At 63.8% G+C, this 18244-nt stretch overlaps 8 protein-coding genes across 8 annotated transcripts; 3 read left to right on the plus strand and 5 right to left on the minus strand.

Moving 5' to 3' along the window:
• Positions 1-298: 298 nt before the first annotated feature.
• On the minus strand, positions 299-2267 carry JCM10292_006799 (O-fucosyltransferase family protein; the record flags this gene model as incomplete). The annotated part of the gene is made up of 8 exons (XM_076647597.1): positions 299-579; positions 642-738; positions 798-908; positions 967-995; positions 1059-1594; positions 1710-1799; positions 1863-1930; positions 1986-2267. 8 exons carry the CDS (start codon positions 2265-2267, stop codon positions 299-301), a joined length of 1494 nt encoding a protein of 497 aa, XP_076506767.1.
• A 480-nt stretch (positions 2268-2747) lies between these two features.
• On the minus strand, positions 2748-4472 carry JCM10292_006800 (uncharacterized protein; the record flags this gene model as incomplete). Its single annotated transcript, XM_076647598.1, has 12 exons — positions 2748-2800; positions 2865-2973; positions 3029-3121; positions 3190-3222; positions 3291-3317; positions 3372-3400; positions 3459-3802; positions 3858-3883; positions 3944-4005; positions 4066-4185; positions 4255-4322; positions 4381-4472. 12 exons carry the CDS (start codon positions 4470-4472, stop codon positions 2748-2750), a joined length of 1056 nt encoding a protein of 351 aa, XP_076506768.1.
• A 262-nt stretch (positions 4473-4734) lies between these two features.
• TPT1 (tRNA 2'-phosphotransferase) lies at positions 4735-5784 on the minus strand (the record flags this gene model as incomplete). Its single annotated transcript, XM_076647599.1, has 6 exons — positions 4735-4865; positions 4926-4982; positions 5048-5128; positions 5194-5284; positions 5345-5500; positions 5566-5784. 6 exons carry the CDS (start codon positions 5782-5784, stop codon positions 4735-4737), a joined length of 735 nt encoding a protein of 244 aa, XP_076506769.1.
• A 1705-nt stretch (positions 5785-7489) lies between these two features.
• Positions 7490-9039, minus strand: CAF40 (CCR4-NOT core subunit CAF40; the record flags this gene model as incomplete). Its single annotated transcript, XM_076647600.1, has 4 exons — positions 7490-7625; positions 7691-7816; positions 7877-8303; positions 8379-9039. 4 exons carry the CDS (start codon positions 9037-9039, stop codon positions 7490-7492), a joined length of 1350 nt encoding a protein of 449 aa, XP_076506770.1.
• A 1099-nt stretch (positions 9040-10138) lies between these two features.
• Positions 10139-10517, minus strand: NCE101 (Nce101p; the record flags this gene model as incomplete). Its single annotated transcript, XM_076647601.1, has 2 exons — positions 10139-10391; positions 10492-10517. 2 exons carry the CDS (start codon positions 10515-10517, stop codon positions 10139-10141), a joined length of 279 nt encoding a protein of 92 aa, XP_076506771.1.
• Positions 10518-10591: 74 nt separating this feature from the next.
• SLM5 (asparagine--tRNA ligase SLM5) lies at positions 10592-12351 on the plus strand (the record flags this gene model as incomplete). Its single annotated transcript, XM_076647602.1, has 4 exons — positions 10592-10869; positions 10932-11049; positions 11106-11249; positions 11305-12351. The coding sequence occupies 4 exons, from the start codon at positions 10592-10594 to the stop codon at positions 12349-12351; spliced, it is 1587 nt and encodes a 528-aa protein (XP_076506772.1).
• Positions 12352-12713: 362 nt separating this feature from the next.
• On the plus strand, positions 12714-14534 carry ERG13 (hydroxymethylglutaryl-CoA synthase; the record flags this gene model as incomplete). The annotated part of the gene is made up of 6 exons (XM_076647603.1): positions 12714-12789; positions 12865-13020; positions 13107-13457; positions 13524-13786; positions 13844-14266; positions 14352-14534. The coding sequence occupies 6 exons, from the start codon at positions 12714-12716 to the stop codon at positions 14532-14534; spliced, it is 1452 nt and encodes a 483-aa protein (XP_076506773.1).
• Positions 14535-14880: 346 nt separating this feature from the next.
• PMT4 (dolichyl-phosphate-mannose-protein mannosyltransferase) lies at positions 14881-17995 on the plus strand (the record flags this gene model as incomplete). Its single annotated transcript, XM_076647604.1, has 10 exons — positions 14881-15099; positions 15205-15320; positions 15392-15469; positions 15541-15767; positions 15827-15935; positions 15995-16157; positions 16220-16403; positions 16482-17072; positions 17156-17485; positions 17592-17995. 10 exons carry the CDS (start codon positions 14881-14883, stop codon positions 17993-17995), a joined length of 2421 nt encoding a protein of 806 aa, XP_076506774.1.
• Positions 17996-18244: the final 249 nt, after the last annotated feature.

The raw sequence follows: 18244 nt of genomic DNA on the forward strand, positions 1-18244 counted from the left end.
GTAGTGCAAGCTGCGTTCTGTATCGCAGCCGGTCCAGCCCATGTCGAGCCTCCCTGTGCGACGAGAGCGTCGGGTTCTGTTCCCAAGCCCTCCTTGTACGGCGACCTGTCCCGCTCCCGACTCTGTGCGCAGTGCTAGCAGTGCTCACAATCTTGTCAATCCAACATTCGCACGAGAGGCGAGACAAGCGGGCTGCTCCTGTGGCGACTGCTCTCCACTCTGGCCTCGCATGCTCCTGCGCAACTCCTGCGTGTGCATGGAGAAAATGAACTATACACTCTGTCCGAGATTCTCGCATCTAGGATGGCCGCTCTACAAGCCTCGTCTCGCCCCCGTTCCACGCCGCGACGCGCAGCTCGGTGAGGAGCGACACCTGGCTGCCAGACGTGCCGACAAAGTGCTGCCCGAGCGAGAGGATCGCCTGGTCGACAGCCGCGTCGGCCCACCGCCACGCGTCGCCGTACTTCTTCTCGAGCGTGCGCTGCGTCCCGAGCGCGCGGTGGTCGACGCGGTACCAGCCCAGCGCGTCGATCTGCCGCAGGAAGTCGCGGTCGTCCTGCTCGTCTGTCGTGACGAGCACTGCGGGACGCGCACACCGTCAGTCTGGGCTCTGATGCACGTGTTGAGACCGTTCTACGCACCTTTGGTGCCGGGCGGAGAGAGGGCCAGCAGCGGGTCGAGCTGCTCGACGTAGCGATCCATCTGCGGGGTGCAGTTCTCGCCGGCCGAGCACCAGGACTGCGATAGTTGACCGTCAGTACTGCTCGTAGAGGAGGCGAGGGGTCGGGCAGTCACACCTTGAAGTCGCCTCGTCGCAGGTGAATCGTGATGAGGTTCTTCGGGACGTAGTTGAGCCGCATCGTTCGCATCGCTGCCGTGAGCGCAATGTCCCAGATACCGGGCGCAAACTGCAAAATGTCCGGGTAAGCGTAAGGTATGGCAAGAGCACGGGGAAGCGCGACGCACATCGATGTACTGCCCGATTGCCCACCACTCTGCAGAGTTACGCACGTCAGTTCATCCGTCCGTCCACACGTCGAGAGACGCCGTCGACGCACCAGGGTGTGTGCCCCTCGCAGAGATGCCGAGCATGTCCTTCAATTCGCCGTCGCCGCGCTGCTGCCCGCGGAAGCCCTCGTGCCACTGCCACCCGTCGGCAAGCGCATGCGCGTGCGACAGGTCCCACAAGTTGCTGTAGCACAGCAACTGCGACCCGAGCATGTTCTCGGGGATCTCGCGCTTCTCGGCGTCGGCAAACTTGTGCAGGCGCGCGAGGCGGTCCTTCTCGTCGACGTCGAACAGCACAAACGACTCAACCGAGTGCTGCAGGTTCCCGCCGCCGGGGCGCGCGACGCGCCAGATTGTCTGGTCGAGGTTGTGCTCGTCGAACGAGCGCCCGCCCTCGAAGGCGTTGTTGCCCATGTAGCACCCGATGGCGTCGCGCTGCGTGCGCTTGTGCTGGCGGTCAAGCGGCTTGACCTCGTCCCAGTAGACGAAGAGCGCGCCGCGCTCCTGGCGGAACTTCTCCATGTCGAAGAGGAGGTCGAGCGTGATCATCGAGTCGCCGTAGTGATCCCAGTCGCGGAAGCTGGGGCTGCGGAAGCGCATTCAAGGTCAGCACATGGGAACAAGGCGGCACGCATCTTTGCTCCGTGAACACGTCTGAAACCGAATGTATGTCATCATCAGAGCGGATCTTTGGGACGCACATGATGGCAACACGCTGGGTCAAGTGCGCGAGGTACAGGAGACTGAGCGCCGTGAAGTATTGCCCGCTCATGCCGCTCCACGAGTCGAGCCTGTAGAGCAAACGCCAGAGTCAGCACAAGCGTAAACGAGCTCAAGAAGAGCTAGGGACGCACGTGAGGTACCGCAGGTCGGGACGGAGGGCATCCCAGTACGAGCGAGCGGGTGCTGCTCGAGTCAGGAGCTGCGCGAGAGCCAGTCAGCCCGCCTGATTGTAGCGTATAGTCTATCTCACACACCGTAGACCCATCTGGCACTACGCCGCCCGTCTTTGGCCCTCGTTGAGGCAGTGGAGGCGGCGGCCCGAACGCCTCGCGCTTGTCCTCCGAGCGATGCACACCGACGAGCCACACGAGGAACAAGAAGCCGAACGCCGCCGCCCCTGCCAGTGCCCATCGCCGCGTGCGCTCCTTGCTGTGCCGACTCGCGGCCGAACTCCGCGACGACGGAACCTCCTTGGCGTCGGAATAGCCGAGCTCGGCGTCGCCTGCGCTAGCAGCCACCGGCTTGTACGGCACCATGTTGGCAGCACTCTGCTGCGGGCGCCCTGCTCGTGCGCGCCGAGTGACGAAGCTTTGGGTGAAGCACCAGGCGCGATTCCGGGGCGGCGCGAGAGAGGGCGATCGTCTCCCGGCGCCGGCCCCGGACCCAGCCTGGCGGTGCTCGCAAGTTGCAAGTGCCTGCTGTGTGCTTCGCAGCATCGACTGCGTGTGCAATGGTCCTGACAGAGATCATCGAGCTGGATTGGCAGGGGCCGCCGCATGCTGCTGTGGCCGCAGCGGGAGACGAGCTTTTGTCGCGGGAGCAAGCCAGACTGCCTTCCGTGCTGTATCGCACGACAAGCAGAGCCGACCGCCGTACGGCGCTTTGCAGCGGCCAAGGCTTGCCCAGAGAGCGCGACAGCGCACATCAGCGTTGTGCAGGGTCAACACCCTCGACCTTCTCAACCAGCCGACAGGGAAGAAACTGCTACAACACGCTTGCAAAGCCAGTCTACCTCTTCACCGCTGGCCACAGATCACCTTGATGATAGAGTAGCACGGGATGATGAGCACTGTCGCGAGGCCGGCCATGTGAGCGACGAATACGTGCGGGATCAAGCGGAGAGACGGGCGTACTTAGGACGGAGAACGTCGTACTGAAGGACCAGGAGAACTCGCCCGCCGCGAGGAGGTTCGCGTTGGCCGCGAGGAAATAGCCGTAGAACGACACGCCCATCCAGATGACCTGTTCACCGCATGTCGCGTCAGCAGCGTAAAGGCTTGGAGGAATCTTGACGTACCCATACGGTCAAGGCAACGCCGAACACCAGCTTTGGCGAGCTGTTCGACTCGATCGTGACTTCTCGGTCGAGCTGCGCCGCGACGTCGCGAGACTGTCGGAGTTGCCCGGTCAGTTGGTTCCGCTGCTCGACAACAGCGACGAGCAACCTGAGCAACCCACGCAGTGCATGAACACGGTGGCGGCCAGAACGACCTGTGTTTACAGAGGAAAAGAATTAGTATGATCAGTCATTCAGGCAGTCTGCAAAGAGGTGATCGGACCAGGGCGAGGATCATGAAGCCGATGTTCTGCAGCACGCGAACGGTGAGCCTGGACCTTCCTCTGCGCAGTGCACAACCTACTGCATACACCATCAGCGATGCCGCTCCGCCTGCGAAAGACGTTGCGTCAGTTGGACTTGTCGAGTTTCGGCAAAGACGCGGACGTACCTAACCCCGCCGTACAGTTCGGCTGCGCGAGTGAAACCGCCGTCGATCCCGTCGCGCCACCGAGCACGCCCAGATACAGCGCTAAACCCCAGATGACCAGACTCAGCCCAAACCCGAGGTACAAGGCAATATGGCTCATCGAGCAGCGGTTCTCCTCTCCGAGGACGAGCTCCGGGTTCGCTTCGATCACGGCGGCGAGGCGCGAGCGGCTGATGCGCTTGCTGCGCCGGCGGTGCCGGAGGGAGGAGGACGACTCGAGGTCGTCGAGGATGCCGAGGACGAGGTCTTTTGCTTCTTCGGAGCGCTCTTGCGGCGACTTCTGGCCCGTGATTGCCCATGGCGGGCTGGCAGCTGACGGTCGCTCGCAGTTATTGTCAGTGAAGCGGCAGTGACGGGCACAAAAGTGTTCTGCGCGACGGACCGATCTGGAGCGAGAATCGGGATTAGCTGGCAAGCGAGAAGAACGAGCACAACGCATTACGCACGGCTGTGAGAGGGATGAGACACGAGAAGGCCAGCATGAGTGCGTAAGACGCATGGAAGAAGTCTGCGAAATGTGGCCCGTCAGCATAAGACCGCTTGAGCGCTCCACCTCGTGCCGACACACCCAGTCCGCTCGAGTCCGACAACAAATAGCCCAGAAGCGAGACGGCGTATGCATCCGCTTGGATCAGGTTCGAGACGAGGGAGAAGGGTGCGGATGCGGGAGCGACCGCGATTGCTGCCACTAAGACCTGACGATCGCGTCAGCGCTGCGAGACGCGCGTCAGCAGAACAGAGAAACAGCAATACGCACGTGCGGACAGGGACGAAAAGGCAAGCGAGATGTGCCCACCCAGTCCGCTGATGCCGTTCGGGCATATCCTGCAATATGCGATCAGCCTTCGGGAATCAACTGAGCGAAGAGAGGCGAAAGGCGGACCCGCAGCATGTCCCGTTTGTGGGCGGGTTCAAACACCACTCTACCCGTGTCGTGTCGGGGCACAACTCGGCGAAGAGGTCGTCTGCCCTCATCGGGTCATGCTCGACCAGTGCGAGTCGTGGCAGCGAGTTCAGATACGATGGCGAGGTGCGATTGCGGGACAGCAGCCAAGCAACGAACAGATAGAGCGGACCCGATGGCAGGAGCGTGGTCGTGGCTATAAGAGCGGAAAGAGGAGTGCAATAGCCCGTCTGGCGGAGTATCCGCGGATAGCTGAGAACGGACGCAGACGAAGAGGCGCAAGCGCAAGTCCGCGGCACAATCGCATCGCCAATAGCCATGTTGCATGCAGGATTAGGCGGCTGTCGGTACGAGCACATCTCCGTTCTTGCGCTCGACGCGCTGGAAGTATTTGGGCGGGACGACGCCGTCAATCCCGCCCGTCAGCACGACGTTGTTCGTCGAGGTGTAGACCGGAACACCGTCTGCAAGGACACCAGTCAGCGCATTGCACGGGTCTAGCGAGTGAACGTGCGCCGACGCACCAGCCAGCAGTTGCGGGACGTCGAGGTAGATGAACAGGTCGCAGTTCGCTCGCATTCCTGCGAGGCCGACCGTACTGTCAGCCTCCCGTCGTCTTTACATGTGAAATCGGCTGAAGACGCACCGCTGATGACCTGCGAGTCGCCTGCCAGGCCGACGGCGCAGTGGATGTGGTTGCGAGTCATGACCTTGAGCCCCTCCTTCTCTGCAGGTGTGCGGGTCCAGTATCAGAGCAGCTGTCGGAGCTCACGGGGTATACTGTCAACGCACCGATCGCAGGCCACAGGCGGTAGTAGGTGCCATGGACCATTGTCGGCACTTCCTTCGCCGACTTGACCGGTTTCAGCTCGAGCGACTCGACCTGCAGCGCTCAGCCAAGGTTCAGCGCGCTCCTCCGTACTGGTAGAGCAACTCTGCGCACCTTGACTGAGTGACCCTGGTTCGCGCGGATCCACAGCTCGTCTGCGCCGCCGTCGCCCGTCGGTTCCGTCCGCATCGAGAAGCGCTGCTTGGCGTTGTCGCGCACGATACGTTCAAGAGTGGCCATGTCGCAGCCCTTGAGCTTTGGTCGCTTCATCTGCGGGCGCCTTGAAGGTCAGAATGTGCGAGTCGAGCGCGAGAAGGGAGGGTCGAGAGACGCACGAGGTCTTCGACGCGGACAAAGCCATCGCTGCGGAGGATGAGGCCTTCCTTGGCAGCTCCGTGGCGCAGGATGTAGCTCAAGGTCTTGCTCCAGCGGGTGTCGGGGTCGTCTGTGGGCCTGCCTCGCGCCGACTTGGGAGGCTTTGCGCCGGACGACGGAGGAGCGGGAGAGTCGGCCGAGGTGCTCGCGATGGGGGCAGTGGTGGGCTGGACCGACATTGCGAGGGCTTTCGTGCAAGCCAGACGAAGCACAGCGGCGTTCTGAGCGAGTGAGCGGATGTGTCCGAGGTCGAGGCGGTGCGGCTTCCTCCTGCAGCCTCTTGCTTTCCGCTCATCCGCACACGATGGCCATGCTCCCGCCTGAACTCGTTGCAGTCATCGTACCTCTTGCAGCCGAGCAGCTGCCGCTCGTCGAACCTTGCCCCACGCGGTCCATCTCGCCTCCTCGCCGTCCTCGCGCTGCCTGGCTCCTCTCCTGCCTCCTCCTTTCGCGGCCGTTCCGAGCGACCGTCGAACGCCTGCTCTACCGTGCGACTGCTTTCGTCTCGCTCGCGCTGCTCGGCGCGCACTGCGATGCGCTTGAGCTGCGCGACGGTCCAGCGATGCATACCGTATATTCACGAGCTCAATCACGTCTGGCACAACGATGCGACGGGCGAGCAGCGACGCGCAGCGGCCAAGCACTGGCGCAGGCAATTGTAGCGCATCTAGCGTGCGCCAAGTGGCCGGGATCTGAGGAAGCTGGCGGTCTCGCACGGTCGAGGCAGAGCATGGGACTCGCCGCTGGACCCGTACTTTGATGCGAGCTGGATCGCTCCGGTCGCGTGTGCGTCTTCTGCTCTTTCTGGCTCGCTCGGTGGACTGGGGTGCGGCTCTGACCCGCTCTCGTGCAGGCTCGCTTGAGGAACTGGTCCTGTTCAGACTTCAGCTCGCTTCCCACGAGTTCTCGATTATCCCGCGCCTCTCGCACCTCACATTGCTCGACACGATCAACTGAGAGGTCAGCAACGCTGGGATCGACCGCTTCCTCGCTCATTTCCCCGCGCTCCGCTCTCTCGAGCTGAGTCGGAATCTCAAAGCGCCCGACTCCTTGCGCTTGCGGCGACAGACGCTGCTTGCTCAACAGCGCGCCTCACTTGCGCCGTGTCATTCTTCAAGCTGCTCTGACGCACACTCAGCACAGCGTCCTGTCCCTCCCGTCCCTCGCCCGCCTCACCTCCCTCGCACTCCCGCTGGGCTTCCTAGCGCGCCTCCTCCACTTCTCAGCTCCCGTCCCGCTGCCCCTCCTCTCTAGTCTGACGGCTCTCACGCTTGTACCTGCACGGGCCGAGAGGACGAGCACCTTGTCAAACTCGAGCCGCAGCTTTTCGCGGCGCTCAGCGACGCGCGCTTGGCGCGTGTCGAGCAAGTGACGGTCGCATTGCGCGTCCGAGAGAGCAGCGACAAGGTACAGCAGAGCGGCGTGGATGAGGCTGTCGAGGAGGTCGAGGCGAGGATCGACCGGCTCGTGGGACGGCACGGAGGGCGGGTCGTCCCACGTGCGAGGGTGCGCGTGTGAGGCGAAGTGGACCTTCTCTGAGGGGCCAGCAGACGACGCGGCGAGTGCAGCAGCTCAACGTGAGGGTTAGTGATCTTCCTGTCGCGCGCACCAAAAGAGAGAGAAACAGACGCCTTTGGTTGGCAAGTAGGATATCCGGGGGTGATGCTTGCGTAGAGCTACAACAGGAGAGCGAGCAAGTGGATAAGCTAGCTCCGTGGTAGAGGGTGGTGGAAACAGAACAACGGGGGGTTTATAGTGCGAAAGGATGCTTCGGGGGCCGCACGCGCGGGTGCGGCTGTATTTTGGGGATGGGACGGAAGAGGGGGAGGGCGGACAGCGAGTGTAGTGAAGGGTATGTATAGGGATGAAGTCCGTGTTGTTCGTCTACTCGACGCGGTCCGAGAGGTTGAGGAGGAGCGTCGCGAGGCACCGCTTGGTCACCATGTCACCCTTGAGGAGCGGCGAGAAGGTCGCGTCGCGCAGAGGCTCGGGAAGGCATGCGCGAAGGGCTTCGCGGGCGCTGCGTGAGTGAACAAGGTCAGCAAGCGGGCGAGAAGAGGACAGAGAAAAGGGGACGGTGCGCACCGCAAGTTATCCGAGAGGCGTAGGTAGCACCGCACGACGTGCTTGAGGAGCCGCACGGCTTGCGTCTCGACGAGCTGCTGCACCATGTTGCTGAGAACGGTGCCGACCGCGTAGAAGCGCTCGTACCTTCAGGCACAGACGAGGTCAGGCCGGGCAAGCAAGGGAGGGCATGGACTTGAGACGCACGTCTGGCAGATGTAGCCGAGGCCGACCTCGTCGAGGAGGATCTTCTGGACGATGAAGATGGCGACCGTCTTGGACAGCTCGCTGCCCGTCTCCATGATGCGGAGGCACAGCGGAATGATCTCGGTCGAGAGGAGGAAGTTGATCACGTCGCTGTTGTCGTTCTGCTTGACGAGGGCGCCGATGACGCCGAGCGAGGTCAAGCGGAGGTACTCGAACGGACGCGTCTTCGAGGTCGTGTTGAGGAAGGGGTACAGGAAGAGCGGGATGTGCGCCGAGAGGAAGAGCGAGCGCGTGTCGTTGTGCGACGCGACGCACTGCAAGAGCGCGAGCGCGTTGCACACGCGGTTCGAGGCGTGCGCGGTGAGGGACGGCGGGGCGAGCAGCGGGTACACCGAGACGATCTCTTGCAGGAGGGCCGACATGACGCCTGTGCAGCGGTCCAGTACTACGAGTCAGCCTCGCACAATGTGCGAAGATGCACATCAGGGCACTTTGGACGCACCGAACGAGTGCCACAGGACGAGCGCGAGGTCGTCCCACTGCTCGCGCTTCTTGCTCAACTCGAGGAGGGCCGCCTCGCGCGTATTGGGGTTCATGAGGTCGACGATCAGGTAGTAGACCTTTTCGTTCTCGCCCTGCGCCTGGGCGCCGTGCACGCTGCCCGGCTGAATGAGCGAGCTCGTCGCAAGCGGAAGCCCGCCGGCAAGGAGGAGCTTGCCGCCGCCTCCGCCCGACGCGCCGCCGGCTCCACTGCCGCCCGCGCCGGGGAGACCGGGCGTCTCGGAGCGCGTTAGGCCGAGTGCGGCTGCGCGCGCTGCGCCTGCGAGGTCTGCGCGTGCGTCGCCGCCGAGGCCGTTCATGGCGTTGACGGCGGCGCTCGAGACGATGACGCCCGAGGGGAGGCCCGGGTTGTTGATCGACTGCGAGATGCTGAGCGGGAGGTGGGACGACGAGCCGCCCTGGGCCCACGGGTCGAGCGAGCCGTGCTGCACGCCTGGGCTGAGCGGGTCGGCAGCGGGCGAGGCATTGTGCGCGCCCTGCTGCTGCTGCTGCTGCTGTTGCTGCTGCGGATGCTGCTGCTGGTGGTGCTGCTGCTGGTGGAGGGCGTGGCCTGCAGCTGGGCGCGAGTTGAGCGCAGAGAGGAGCGCGCTGGCGTTGCTCATGGCGCACGCGGGGACGAGACGGGGGCGAGGACCCGCGCCGGGACAGAGGGCTCGCTAGCTGGCGCGCGTGGAGTGCAAGTCTGCAGAGCCTGGAGCGGGCACGCTGCGTGCAGCCTCTGTGGCGCAAAATGCAGAGACGGGCAGACAGCAGGCGAGGCGACCGCCGAGTTGCAAAGGCTCGATCTGGGACCATCCACTCAAACACGCAGAGCGACTCAGTTACCTGGCTAGGTACTTCCACGCTGTTCTTGCGATGCTTCTCGCGCTGCTCTCACTGCTCGAGCGCGAGGGCTCATTTCGCGTGCTGCTTCTTTGCGTCGAGATCAATAGGCTTGCTCCCGCAAAGGCGGACAGAACAGCTTCTCCATGCGCTCAGTGCTAGCTCGCTTAGCCGTTGTTGCAGAGCGCAGCCCGCCAGAAGCCGCCCTGGGCCCCTCATTCTTCGCCAGCCTCGGAATCTGCGCCGCTTTTGACTCCTCGCCTCGCGCGGTTCCCTCTGACGATGCCTGCGTTCTTCTATCTCGACTAGCATGTGGACCCACCACGGGCAGCACTTAACTCGCGGTCGCGTTGCTGCAGGCTGCCCTTCAGCTGGTAAGGCTGATTTTGCTCGGCTTTCCTAACCGTCATGGCCCAGCTCCAGCTCCATGCAGTTCGGCGCCCCATGGCTGCAGTGAACACGAGTCGGTCGAGTGTTGACATTCTTGCAAGTGCACCCCACTGTCCGCTTGCGTGGCCACACGCGCAAAGCAGTGCACTGCGGTAGCGCGAGCTGGTGGACGAGCGGGAAGAAGTAGACGCCCGAGAACAGCGCCAAGGCGACTCGAGCTGCGGAACAGCTCTTGAGTAAGACTGCCTGTGCAACGTAGCCAAACGGGAGGAGCAATTTGTCCCGGTCAAAGAAGAGAAGCAGACAAGGGAGAGGCGTGTCCCCGACGTCCTGCGCCGGCAGCTGCGAATTCCTGCACAGGTTGCAGGCAAGACGGCGTATACTACAACATTCGAGTATCTGCAAATGAAAGGGTGGATCAGCACAGAGCAGACAGCGTAACGAGGCAGAAAGCGGACGGACCGACAACACGAGCGAGAAACCACGCCTTCACGCCTTGAGCCCCGCCTTGATCGCGTCCTGCTCCTTGAGCTTGAGTTCTCGCTCGAGCTCCTCCCACCCTTCCTGCTCGGCGGCCGACGCGACGGGCGGCGCTGCGACGCGCGGGTTCCGCTCGGTGCGCTGCGCCCACTTCCACTGGACGAGGTCGGCGAGGCGCTCGCCTTCGGGGCGGTGCATGCGGCGCTCGTAGAGCTTGTAGGCGAGGCAGCCGGTGCCCAGGGCGAGGAGGACGTCGCCCCATCTGTCGGCGAGAGGTGGGGAGGAGATGAATAATCGCGAGAAGAGGGAAGCACGCAGGGTCAGCTGGTACTTTGCGGGTGACGGTAGAATAGTGCACCCACCGTGAAATGAGGTAGACCTGGCGCATCTCGAGCGAGAGGTGAGCGGAAGAGGCCAAAGAGCAAGTCTCTCCGAAGGTTGACCTCGTTTACTGCACTCACGATGCCGCCCAGACCGCGCCTGCCAGCTTGGCGGTTGCCAGCGAGGCACTTGCACGCCTCTGCGTGGACAGGTCAGCCGCGCACTGCTGCGCCGCCGCTTTCGACCTCCATCGCAGCTTCCCTCGCTCGCACAGCAGGAGAGGAGCAGGCCGGTCGGACAGAGCTCCATGGCTGGATCCGGAGCATCAGGAGGCAGAAGAACATCAGCTTTGCGGTGCTCAGCGACGGGAGTCAGGTCGGCGGAGTGCAGGTCGTTCTCCCGAAGGGTCTCGACGACAAGTGCGTCTTGCCCCTCCACTTGACTGCTCTCTGTCGCGCTGACGAGCCCCCTCACTGCGCAGCTTGACCGTCGGATGCTCGGCGAGCTTGCAAGGGCAGTGGGTGGAGAGCCGGGGCAAGGGCCAGGACAAGGAGTTCAAGGTCGAGACGGTCGGCTTCGTCGGCGAGAGCGATGCAGAAGTCCGTCTCTTCGCTTGCACGGCTCATCCGAATCTTGCTCACTGTCCTATCGACAGACGTACCCCATGCCCAACACGAAGCAGGGCATCCCGCTCCCCGTGATGCGAAGGAACGCACACTTGCGTGTACGGAAAGACGGGCCAGCGGCGGTGTTACGGGTGCGGAGCGAGATGAACTGGGCCATGGCGAACCACTTCCGAGTGTGTACTCTGTCACGCAGCGTCTCAATCACGCAGCTGACGGTCTCTCCCGCAGCGAGAAGGCTTCGTCCGCGTCGAGATGCCCGTCATCACCTCTTCTGATTGCGAAGGGGCCGGCGAGGTCTTCCGCGTCGTTGAAGCCGCGCCAGAAGCACCTGCTTCCGCGTCTACGGCTCCCGCTTCCTCGCCGCCTCCACCAGAATCCGCCGCTTCCGCAACCGACTCTTCTTCTACTCCCCCACCTCCAGCCTCGCCTTCTCGCTATCTGACCGTTTCGACCCAGCTCCACCTCGAGGCGATCACTTCTTCCCTTCCGCGCGCCTACACGCTCGCGCCCTGCTTCCGCGCCGAAAAGAGCGACACCGCACGGCACCTGCAAGAATTCACCATGCTCGAAGCCGAAGTCGCCTTCCTCGACGCCGACGCGCCGACCGCGCTCGAACAGGTCATGACGGTCGCAGAAGAAACTGTGCGGGCCATCGCGGCGCACGTGCGCGCCATGCCGGACGTCGAGCCCCATTTCGCGAAGCACTCGCCCGGCCTCGTCGAGCGGTTCGACGCGCTCCTCGCGCCCGAGCGGTACCCGCGCATCTCGTACACGGACGCGGTCGCGCTGCTGCAGGCGCACCACGCGCGCGACCCGGCGGCGTTTGCGTTTGCGCCGACGTGGGGCGCGGGTCTGCAGACGGAGCACGAGCGCTGGCTCGCCGAGGTGCACGTGCAGGGACCCGTATTTGTCACCGACTACCCGACGGCGCTCAAGCCGTTCTACATGCTTCCGAACTCGCCGTCGTCACCCTCCGACGCAACCGCCGCTGCCGGCCCGACGACTGCGTGCTTCGACCTCCTCGTCCCGCAACTCGGCGAGCTCGCGGGTGGCTCTCTGCGCGAGCACCGCGCGATCGAGCTCGAGGGCGCAATGGCGGCGCACGGGCTCGACCCGCGCGCGTACGAGTGGTACCTCGACCTGCGGCGGTACGGCACGACCCGGCACGGCGGCTTTGGGCTCGGGTGGGAGAGGCTCGTCGGGTTGTTGACGGGCGAGGGGAACGTCAGGGAGTGCACGGCGTTCCCGAGGGCGGCGGAGGGGAGCCGGTTCTGAAGGAGGGGGTGAGAGAGGGTGGGCATGAGTGTGGGGCGATCGAGTGGCGGCCAGGGCTGTATGAATGCATCATAGACGCAGATCAAGCATCTGAATGGCCGCAGGAGGCGGTGCGGGAGAGAAGGCGACGCGTCGAGCTGCGTGGTTCAGGGGCGTTTTGTCGCGCCCTCGTTCGACGACGAAGGTGGTTCGCCCTGCGCCTGCTCCCGCCCGTCCCTCGCGCTCCTTGTCCTCCCGGGTGTCCTGCCCTTGTCTTGCGTGCTCTCTCTAGCTCGAAGCCTGCCCCGCCGTCCCGCCCCGCTGCTCCCGCCGTCTGCTCGCTCCCCCTTCGCTCCCCTTTCTTTCCGTCGCCGCCGTCCGCAATGTCGCCCGCGCCCTCTGCCCGGTTCCAGCCCTTTGCGCCTAACCCGGCAACTCGCCCGCAGAACGTCGGTGTCCGTATGTCCCTCTCTCCCCTCGTTTCAAGCGGACCCGGACCCCGCTCATCTCGCTTGCCCCAATCTCGCGCACCAGATGCCATCGACCTCTACTTCCCGCTCCGCTGCATCGACGAGGCCGACCTCGAGCGCTTCGACGGCGTCGCCGCCGGCAAGTACACCATCGGTCTCGGTGCCGAGCGCATGGCCTTCTGCGACGACCGCGAGGACATCAACTCGTTCCTCCTGACTGGTACGGGACTCCCTTCGCCTTCGGCCGCCCCAACTAGACTAGCAGATTCACACGAAACCCTGTGCTGACCGCGCAAAGCGCCGCAGTCACCAAGTCGCTCCTCGACAAGTACCAGATCCCCCCTTCGTCCATCGGTCGCATCGACGTCGGCACCGAGACGCTCCTCGACAAGTCCAAGTCGGTCAAGACGCTCCTGATGGACCTCTTCCCGGGCAACACCGACATCGAGGGCATCGACTCGAAGAACGCGTGCTACGGCGGCACGGCGGCGCTCTTCAACGCGTGCAACTGGGTCGAGTCGAGCAGCTGGGACGGCCGCTACGCCCTCGTCGTGGCCGGTGACATTGCCATCTACGCCGAGGGTGGCGCGCGCCCCGTCGGTGGTGCTGGTGCCTGCGCCATGCTCATCGGCCCCGACGCTCCCCTTGTCCTCGAGCGTGCGTCCCCCCCTTGCGCCTCTTTCTCCTGATGCGCAGGCTGACTGGTCTTGCACAACATGGCAGCCGTTCACGGCACCCACATGGCCAACGTCTACGACTTCTACAAGCCGCACCTCTCGTCCGAGTACCCCGAGGTCGACGGCCCGCTGACGCAGACGTGCTACCCGACCGCGCTCGAGATGTCGTACGACCACTTCCGCACCAAGGAGTCGAAGCGCCTCGGCAATGCCAAGGGCGACAAGAAGGACGTCTCGATCGACGACTTTGACTACTTCTGCTTCCACTCTCCGTACGGCAAGCTCGTCCAGAAGGGCTTTGCGCGTCTCGTAAGTGCTGCGGACAGAGCTTGATGTCGACTGAGCTGACGCTTCGTCTCCCGGCAGCTCTACAACGACTACCTCTCGAACCCTTCCGCCGAGAAGTTTGCGACCGTCCCCTCTCACATCGGCGAGCTCGAGCGCTCGACGACCACGCTGAACAAGGAGGTCGAGAAGACGTTCGTCGCCCTCTCGTCGGCCGACTTCAAGGCCAAGGTCGGGCCCTCGACGACGACGTCGCGCAAGCTCGGCAACATGTACGCTGGCTCGCTGTACGGCGCGTTCGCGTCGCTCCTCGACTCGGTCGACGCCGCGACGCTCCAGGGCAAGCGCATCGCCATGTACTCGTACGGCTCGGGCCTCGCCGCGAGCTTCTTCTCGATCCGTGTCCGCGGCGACACGTCCGAGATGCACGAGACGCTCAAGCTCGGCGAGCGGTTGGCGGCGAACCAGGTCCGCAGCTGCGAGGAGTTCATCGAGGCGCTCAAGGTGCGTTGGGGCTTCGATTCTTTCCTCAATTTCTCCCTGTTCCCGTGACGGATCGAGCTGATACTACGGGATGCCCCTGTCGCAGCTCCGGGAAGAGAAGAACACGATCGCGGACTACACGCCTTCGGGCCGCGTCGAGGACGTGCCCGTCGGCGCGTACTACCTCGAGCACTGCGACGCCAAGCACCGCCGCGTGTACAAGATCCGCGGGCAGGAGGGCGCCAACGACGTCGTCGAGAACGGCGTCAACGGGCAGCAGATCGCCTGAGCGCGAGACTGCCCCTGTGTGGAAGACGAAGTGAGGTGCTAGACGACTCTGTTGGACAGAAGGACGTGGTTAGACTTGCGTGGGGATCTTGAAGGGGGGTATTTCGGCACGGAGGATATTCAGTCGGGATGGTCACGCAGGACGTGTGTACTTAGCAGGATGCAGCTCACAATCTATTGCAGGACTTGGTCAGCATATGACATGGGGTCGTGTACTGCACACGAGAGTGCACGAAGGAGAAGAAGCTTGCCTTTGTCGTCGTCGTCGTCGTTGCTTTCGCTTCGCTCGCATCTTCTGTGCACTCGCTCTCCGCACGCTGGCTTGGCAGCTCCCCGCCCCGGCCGCCATGCAAGCGACCGTCTCGTCGCAGCCCGACCGGCTCCTGCAGCAGCGCCGCGCCGCGCCGCTCGGTTCCGCCGCCGCTGCGAGTGTGTCGCCCCGCTCGTCGTCGCCCGGCGTCGTCGACGCGCGCCCGGACAAGCGCAGCGACGACTGGGATACGGCACAGCCACTTGGGTCTGGCGCGCCTGCTGCACAGCCGGGCAAGGGCTACTTGCTCGACAAGGTGCGCACCTCTCGCACCGTCACGACGCGGAGCGGACGTGTCTACCCTCGCGCGAGCTGCGAAAGGAGGGCAGGGATGCACAGCTGACTTGTTGGGGACTTGCAGGGCGCAGTGGAGGACTCGCCGTGGCTCGGCAAGACCGACTACGCTTTCCTCGCCGTCGTGTTCCTCCTCGCAGCCGCAGTCCGCTTCTACCGCATCGACAGTCCAGCAGCAGTCGTGTCCGTCGCAGCGCTCTCTCTTGTGTTGAGCGTGCTGGACCTCAGAGAGCTGACCGGTCGGGGCGACACAGGTTCGACGAGGTGCACTTCGGCAAGTTCGCTTCGTACTACCTGCGGCGCGAGTACTTCTTCGATGTGCACCCGCCACTGTATGTCACAAGCTTTCGCTCAGGAATGCCGAGCGCGGCTAGAGGCACCAGCTGACTCCGTGCGAGAACAGCGCCAAGCTCCTTCTCGCCTTCCAGGGCTGGCTCGTCGGTTACGACGGACACTACGAGTTTGAGAACATCGGCGAATCGTATATCACCAACAAGGTGCCCTATGTCGCCCTCCGCAGCCTCCCCGCCCTGCTCGGCAGCGCGGTCCCCGCCGTCATCTTCGCCATCATGCGCGAGAGCGGCTACCCGCGCATTGTCGCCCTCTTCAGCGCTTTCCTTGTCCTCTTTGGCGCGCTCCTGCTCCTGCCGTGGTGTGACAGGATTGAACTCACCCGTTCCTCCCCGCAGACAACGCACACATTGCCCAGACCCGCCTCATCCTCCTCGATGCACCCCTCATCCTCTTCATGTGCCTCGCCTTCTACTCTTACATCCGCTTCTACAAGCTGCGATACTCGTGCGTCAATTCGCGTGACTCTCTCACGCCGGCCGGGGCTCATTGTCGCATTCCCACAGCGAATTCACCCGACCGTGGTGGACCTGGATGGTGCTCACGGGCGTCTTCCTCTCGCTCACCATCTCGTGCAAGATGGTCGGCCTCTTCGCTTTCCTCGCAGTCGGCAGTGCGGTTCTGTTCGATTTGTGGAACCTGCTCGACATCAAGCGCGGCCTGACGATGGTGCGTCTCGACTCGCCGTGAGCATGCAGGCGAAGGCTCACCGGGCCTGCTCGTACACGCAGGACCACGTCGTACGACACTTTGCCGCCCGAGTCGTCGGCCTCATCCTCGTCCCCGCCGTCGTCTACCTCTTCTGGTTCTGGGTCCACTTCACCGTCCTCACCAAGTCGGGCACCGGCGACGATTTTATGAGCCCGGCGTTCCAGCAGACGCTGCAGGACAGCCCGCTGACGGCGCTTGCTGAGGGTGCGTGTGCTTGGAGCCTTATCCGGCTTCGAGCGATAACACGCTGACGCCTGCTTCGCGATGCATCACAACGCACAGAAATCCGCTACTACGACACCGTGACGATCCAGCACCGCGGCACCAAGGCGTTCTTGCACTCTCACCTCGACCGGTACCCGCTCAAGTACGACGACGGGCGCATCTCGTCTGCGGGCCAGCAGGTGACGGGCTATCCGTTCAACGACACGAACAACGACTGGATCGTCGAGCCGACCAAGGAGATCCCCGCGACGGGGCGCGGGCGCGTCGTGCGTCACAAGGACGTGATCAAGCTGCGGCACGTTGTGACCAACACGACGCTCCTGACGCACAACGTGGCGTGCCCGACGCTCGCGACCAACACCGAGTTCACGACGTGGGATGGGCAGTGCGCGACCGAGCAAGAGTGCCTCGTCAAGGAGCTCGACACGCACTTTGAGCTCAAGATTGACGACGCGCACGACGGGCAGCAGTGGATGACCAAGTCGGGCCACTTCCAGCTCATCCACGTCCCAACACGCGTCGGCATGTGGACGCACACGGACCCTGTCTTGCCCGAGTGGGGTCACAAACAGCAGGAGGTCAACGGGAACAAGAATCTCAAGGACAAGACGACCATGTGGATCGCAGACGAGATCATCCGCGACCCGAGTGCGTCGGGCACGCCTTTCTTTAGCGCACAAAGCCTGCTTTTATCGACTGTGGCGCTGATGCATGATTCGGTACACTCGCAGGCAAGCCCGACCTCTTGCGTCCGAAGAAGGAGGCGCGCAAGCCCGAGTCGATGAACTTCTTCCGCAAATTCTTCGAGCTGCAGATCCTCATGCTGCAGCACAACGCGGGCCTCACCGACTCGCACCCGTACGCGACGGGCCCGATCAACTGGCCCTTCCTCCTCAGCGGCATCAGCTTCTGGACGGGTCCGGCGGCCGAGCGCACCCAGATCTACCTCATCGGCAATGTCGTCGGGTGGTGGATCTCGATCATGTCCGTCTCGGTGTTCGTGGGCGTGCTGGCCGCCGACCAGCTCGCCACCCGGCGCGGCCTGACGCCTATTCCGACCCGTGCGTCCTCTTTGCCGCGCATTCCTCTCGCATGCACCTCAATCAGGCGTAGAGCAGTGGCTTGCTTTCGCAAGGATCGCACGCTCATGCTCTTTTGCTTCTGCAGCGGTCCGTAACCGGCTGTACCACACGGGTGGTTTCTTCCTTCTCGCGTGGCTCTACCACTACGCGCCTTTCTTCACCATGTCGCGCCAGCTCTTCCTGCACCACTATCTCCCCGCGCACCTCATCTCCGCCCTCGTCGCCGGCGTCGTCTTCCACTTCCTCTTCTGCGGCGACTCGCTCAACTACCCCGTCTCGGTCCCGGGCCCGCTCGTCCGGCGCCGCCCACGGCAGCGCGCCCACGTCGGCAAGGGCATGGTGCTCGCCTTTTTCGTCGTCACGGCGGCGCTCGTCGCCAACTACTGGTTCCTCCGCCCGCTGACGTACGGCACGCCCGGGCTGCAGCCGGCCGAGGTCAACCGCCGGAGGATCCTCTCGAGCTGGACGCTGCACTGGAGCAAGGCGTGAGCGTTGCGGTTGTAGTATGCGCGTCCCTCGCATCGTGCACTCGAGACAGTGCTTTGGAGCGTCTTGCGCACTATGCGCGAGAGAGAGAGAGAGAGCGAGCGCGGCGCGCAGATGCGCGAAAATGTCCCTCGGGCATTCGCCGGCCTTCGGTTGCTTCGTGAACGTGTCGAAACTCCCTCGGATAGTACGAAGACGTCTTCACCAAACGGCGGACCGACAAGCGGACGATCACCCTGCGTGCCTTCGTCC

This window comes from Rhodotorula paludigena (genome assembly GCF_050403205.1).
Source record: "Rhodotorula paludigena JCM10292 DNA, Rt_paludigena_JCM10292v1_ctg10, whole genome shotgun sequence".
Classification (NCBI taxonomy): Eukaryota; Fungi; Basidiomycota; class Microbotryomycetes; order Sporidiobolales; family Sporidiobolaceae; genus Rhodotorula; species Rhodotorula paludigena.